This window comes from Prunus persica, chromosome G1, assembly GCF_000346465.2.
Source record: "Prunus persica cultivar Lovell chromosome G1, Prunus_persica_NCBIv2, whole genome shotgun sequence".
Classification (NCBI taxonomy): Eukaryota; Viridiplantae; Streptophyta; class Magnoliopsida; order Rosales; family Rosaceae; genus Prunus; species Prunus persica.
In genome coordinates this window covers 17,084,350-17,090,349 of record NC_034009.1, presented here as the reverse complement: position 1 = coordinate 17,090,349, position 6,000 = coordinate 17,084,350, and the positions used below count along the sequence as shown (strand labels likewise).

The 6,000-nt window shown below is 32.5% G+C and overlaps 1 protein-coding gene across 2 annotated transcripts; it reads right to left on the bottom strand.

Annotated features, from left to right (window-relative positions):
* Nucleotides 1,301–3,582, bottom strand: LOC109946611 (monothiol glutaredoxin-S17-like). 2 transcript variants are annotated; one of them, XM_020554969.1, is made up of 4 exons: nt 3,296–3,582; nt 3,123–3,191; nt 1,994–2,163; nt 1,301–1,796 (listed from the first exon to the last, which is right to left on the bottom strand). In XM_020554969.1, the coding sequence occupies exons 1-3, from the start codon at nt 3,383–3,385 to the stop codon at nt 2,020–2,022; spliced, it is 303 nt and encodes a 100-aa protein (XP_020410558.1). In that variant the 5' UTR covers nt 3,386–3,582; the 3' UTR covers nt 1,301–1,796; nt 1,994–2,019. The 2 variants fall into 2 exon arrangements, with proteins under 2 accessions (XP_020410558.1, XP_020410557.1); XM_020554968.1 differs by having other exon boundaries at nt 1,301–2,163; nt 3,296–3,581.

The following is a 6,000-nucleotide window of genomic DNA, read 5'->3' as shown; positions in this document are numbered from 1 at the left end:
AACCGACCATATTAATCAATATTATTTTTTTCCTTTTCAGCCTTGATTCAATAATAAATTATCATTAAAATAATAATAATAAAGTACTTTTATGATGCACGTATTAATAAATGTTTGTGTTTTTTATTTCTCTAATATTATATAAAGCAATTTAAATGTGTTTTATGTGGTTTGTTTTGTCTCTTGTTTAGCCCTTGTTCTTTTGTAGCTTGTAAATAATCTACTTAATCAGTACTTACTAAAAATAAACAAATTTCAAGAAGGGAAAGGCAAGATTGAAGAGGAAGCAGGAAGCACGTGGGAATTCGAGAATGCAACTTTTGGCTTCTCTCTCATCCTTGTCGTGATGTTTCCCAAAATCCTCCGCTTGGAGCTCCTGCCTGCCTTTTGGATATGTAAAGTTGGATCTTGACCAAAAATATAGAGGTTTTTAAAAACCCCAAATTATTATTATTATTATTATTATTAATTTTGCATTAAAAAAAACCCCAAATTTCTTCTTGTTTCTATGAATGGGTCACATAGAGGTATTATGTTTCCGCTTCCACAAATTTTTACCTAATATATTCCATATAATATTCTATCTATCTATATATACTCCCTTCTATTGAGTGATTTCTTAAATAATTTTATTTGAGGGATGCCCTTTAAGGTACCTTACAAATTTTTTTCAATGATGCAAACTATTTATTTTTTAAGTCTACATTCATATATCATCCTTGCAAAAAATTAGGCAAATCGAAAACTTTTGACATCCAATTGTGTCCTACAAAATCAATGAACACGACAGTGCTTCAAGAAAGTACTAAAATTTCACGACGGTGGATTCCCGTCATCTATTTCAATTTTTGTAGTAGTGTGTTACTGAAAAAGAAGAAAAGATTTACAAATTTTGTTATATGAAGCTCATGGTTCCTCTATACCAAAGGTGTATAGCTCTTGATCAGTGAGATGTCTATTATTCCTATCAGAATTTGCCCAGAAAGAAATTTATGATGAGTTTATACAGTTCAATGGCTTCATATCTGATTTCTAATACACTTTATTTTTGATGTATAGTGTTTTGTGTTCTATGGAAGCGCAACTAAATGTACAGGTTGCCAATGGCGAACCCAGAAAATTTTCAGAGAAGGGGCAATATTTAAAAGACTAAAAATTTGAAAACAAAATTTAGACAACTATTATCTATAAAATTTACACAATACTAATGTCATTCATAATTGATGAAAAAAATAACAGTCGGACAAACAAAACATGGAAATCTCTTTGAGACATTTAGTCGAATACATAGTGGGCGCTAGCTAAAATTTTAAACAGTGAGGAGTATGCTTTTTGAGACATCAATTGTTTTGACAAGAAAAATTTATAAATTTACTAATTAATTTTGATGCATAATAATCAGTATAATGTAATTAAATATACGTACTTATTCATCTAAGCAGAATAAGCAATCCCAAAATATAAAAGTGAGCAATAATAATGAGAAATAAAAGTGAGAAATAATAACCTGTAAAAGCCACAAGAAATATTACCCCATAAAATATATCTTCAAGACTAACCCATCATCACTTAAATTTTTACTGAAGAAATCTTCGAGAGATTTAGGTTGTGGGTGGGAATCCTAATCTGCTCACATGGTTAATTGATTATGGGATAATTAAAAGGTTTTTTGAGCTGGAGGATAATAAGATGGTTAAAGTGGTAATTTGTCGAAAGTCAGAATTGCTTCAATCAATACTCCCCATTTCATTAAACGCCTTTTGAGCTAGAGGATAACAAAGACGACGTCGTTTGCACTGCAAAAAATTGAAAACAAAAAACCCAAATCATCTTCCTCGTTTTGAAACCTCTTGCAACACACCTCAGATGCAGAACCTTGGGACCAGCATAGGTGCATAATCCAGCCTCTTCACAGGATTTCCGACAAGGGGAGGTGCAACTTATAATCTCCAACCAAAAGAGTGTAGAAAGTTGTAAAAGATAAATGATCTACCAAGATTTCTAACAAAAGCTGCAATATCATAATATTGCTAACTCTTGGACTGTGTCAAGGTTGGCAGGAGCAGCAGGTTCTCCAGCCTTAACTGACCCAACAACCCTAGCAACTTTAGTGGCAAAACTAGGTGGATCTACACCTTCTGATGTATCAACGACCTTTCCATCCTGACAAAAGAAAACACAAACAAAAATTGACCAAGAGAAGAACAAGATACAGAACATGATTCATAAACACCTCAAGTTGCAGTAACAAAAAAAAAACACCATCTAAAATTCTATCGGATCTAGTAATCACTTTTGGGGGTGGATGATTGTTTGAATTGCTAAAGTTTCATTACCACAATATTGAGCAATAATCACTATTATAACCCATTCACTAACTAATGGATGGTTTGATAAGTTAATAATAAAAACAAGGTATAAGTTAATAATCACTTTGTATTATGTCCAAAAAAATTCAATTTTTTTTCTCTTTGTTGCTTGATTTTTCCACATGTCTGTTCTTTAATATGTTCTTCTTTTTTGCCTGATGCAAAGGTGAATAATAATATGGTGAATCAATATAGAGAACTCTGTTGTTAGAGATTAAGAATTGGTGAAGCAATAGACAACAATATGTATAATGATTAAAGTCTTTTTCTTTCTTTGAGTTTTTGGGGTTCACTGTGACAAAATAAATGTGTTCATTTGTTTTCTCTTTCTTTGTTTTTGAACTTTAAATATCTGTCAATGGTTCATCAAAATGTATGTGTAAAAATATCATTGTGCTGTTTGGTTTTTGAGAACCTGAACTAAAGGGGAAAGAGGAATAAGTTACTAAATTGCTACGTGTAAAGTTTGGAAAATAAGAACTCAGAGACAGAGAGGAATGTATATATGGAGCACAATATGTAATGCATTGGCTGAGTTTTTTTGGTTTCTTTTCTGGTATGTATATATGGATATGCACTGGACGCCATACCAGCGTGCTTGTTGGATGAAGATGCTTATGAAGTTGGTTTGCCTAAATTTTCTCTGTAATTATTGCAATTACAAATTATAAACCGAAAATAATTAACCCCATATTACAGTGAACCCCAAAAACTCAATTTCAAACATGTATATACTATACCCAAAAAGCATACCTTCACGAAGGCAGAGAAGTACGGCACATCAGAAACCGAATAAGGCTTAGGCTGTTCTTCAGCTTCAACCTGCAATATTAATCAGCAATTGAAGATTAAAAACAAAACACCAACACACACACACACAGAAACACCAGACAAACCCCGGTTAGAGATGAAAGGTGGGCAAATACCTCGTCCATGTGCTTCGAAGCCTCACACCTCAAGGGACGGACCACGCTATCAAGCTCTTTGAATTGCACAACTCTCACTGATCCACCCATGGATGACGAAGTCTTTGAAATTCTAAACCCTAAACGCACAAAAACAAAGAGAGAGATGGAAACAAAGAAAAACAAGGCTGACTATTATATATATATATATAGATATATAAAGGTAGAGGCATACTTTAGGGAAACCTTTTTTTCCCCAAAGAATTTACGGAAACTTTCAAAATACTAAGAAATATCCTCTATTAATTAGACTTCTAAAACAAGATAACTTAATTAATATGAAATAAAATACTAAAGGTTAAATTAAAGTAGTGGGTAATTTTTTATAAAACTTTCCATTACTTCTTATTTTTATATTTCAAAAACATATTCCCCCAAAAAACGACTTTACATATCAATTAAAAAAAGGTAAATTGGTGTCTGTGGCTAGTGTTTAGGGTTAGGCATATGGGAAACAAAGAAAGAAAAGACAAACACAAATAAGAACCCTAAACCCTATATTGATTTGTGAATTAAAGTTGGGCATATGGGTATTTTAGTCTTTTGGGCCTAATGGCATAGTTGTGTCAATTGGGATTAGGGCTCGTACAAGTTACAACAGTGGGCCTGATTCTATGGTTCATGTTTCCAATCTAACAGTTTAAAGCTATTTAGTTAGGAAACTTTTTTCTTTTTCTTTTTCTTTTTTTTTTTTTTTTTTTTTTGGTGGGGTTCTGAAGCTATTTGGTTAAAACGAGCTGTTCCTGTTAACACTATTGCTTTCGTCCTCTTGACGTTGGTCATATATCTTCTTTTTTTGTTTAAAACGTGTTGCTTTTTCTTTTTCTTTTCTCTCAATAAAGTTTTATCTCTGTTCTTTAAATAATTTTTTTTCTTTTTTTTTTAAAGGAAGAAGGCTGGAGTAAGAGGAGTTGACACGAGCAGCACCTAAAACTGAGATTCCTTTTTCTTTTTTTACCTTCTCATTCGATAGGGAAGGAGAGTGAGGAATATTATAGTGGGTTGCCTCAAGATTGTCTCCTACATGAATCTAACTCGAATGCCACCCCATATGCAAAACGAGATTCCTTGAATAAATAATGAAAGAAATATATATGTGTTTTTATTTTGAATAATAAAACTCGCCAATGTAGATAACCATGCATGCAGGGTGGAGAAGTTATTTTGCATAAGTCATTGGGCCTTTAAAACCAAACTTCTATACGACATTGTGCTTTCTAAGAAGGAAAAAAATTAGAGAAAGACATATTTTTCCCAATGAATAACTATTTTCAATTACTTTCCTGTTTTGTTGAATTTTTTTGTTGTTTTGACTAAGAAATTGGTAAGCTTTTTGTTGATTAATATGGAAAGTCTTAATTCAGAGAGTAACATTCTTTTACTTCCCTAAACATAACAAGCTTTTTTTTCTTATAAAAGGATAGTTGCCGCTCTTAACTGGTAGAACTTTTTCAAACTTGCACAAAAACTTTTCTTTCTTTCTCAACGGCAAATTGGTTATTGTAGCTGAGATAAACATCTGTTTTGCATTATGGCTGAGGCATGCTTGGAAAACACCAACCAAGAGTTGAAGGTTTGTGACATTACCACTATTCTTTTATCTATCATACCTTTTTTTTGTAGTTAAATTTATCATATGTAGTATGTACTTACGAGATCTCCTCATTAATCGAATTATGTTTTTATAGTATAGCCATTGAAGTTGAATTTTTCTTTCGAAACTTGGACCTGTTGGGGTTAAATTTTGAACCATGACTTGTTCGATTTTGTGGTCTCTTATTTGTGAGTTTTTAAATCAATAAAAAATTAAATCACATTAAACAATAGAATACGTTCTTAATCCAAATCTATCCTAATCTGCATGACAATTCAATCTAAATTTAGCATATAAATTTTATGAACACAAAAACCCCAAATCTGTACTCTTCTTTGGTTTATTGATTTGATTTGTTTTATATTTCTTCTTCCTATCGGTTTATTCATCTGTACTCTCTCCTTTGGTTGTTATTCTAGTTGCTGTATTTGTTTGCCGTCTTTACTTATTTTTATTTTTTTACCCAGATAAAGGGATGGGGCACAACAAACATCATTGTTATCTGTAATAAAGACCATAAAGCAATATATGTTGGTGTCGATACAAGGTCTACATCTAATGGGATAAAAGGATCTATAGTGTGTGAGGATGCAAAAAAGTTTTTCTTTATGGAGAGTCGCAATGTATTTGCAACTATGGCGGGTTATTCCACACATTGTGAAAATATGTTAAATTATGTGGAGGACTGCTTAACCACATATGAGGAAATAGTTAATGGCATCCATGATGCACCAAAAATAGCCCATAAGTATATTAATTCATGATTGGCAAAAATCGACACTGGAGTTATATCAGGGATCTGTTTATATGGTTGGATGGGATGCAGATGGTCTTCCTCATGTATATAAAGTTGATTCTTCTGGACCAGTGAAAAAAACCAAATCCAAACGTTGCTATGGATTTGCGAATGGAACCGGTGGTAAACAAGTTCGTGAATACTTCAAGAGTTTCAATGTGGAAGTCCAAAGTTCAAATGAATTGTTAGAAACTGTGACAAGGGCTTTATTATATGCAGCCCTTTTTGATGACAGGAGCGGTGGATATTTACGAGTGTTTAAGGTAAAACAAAGTG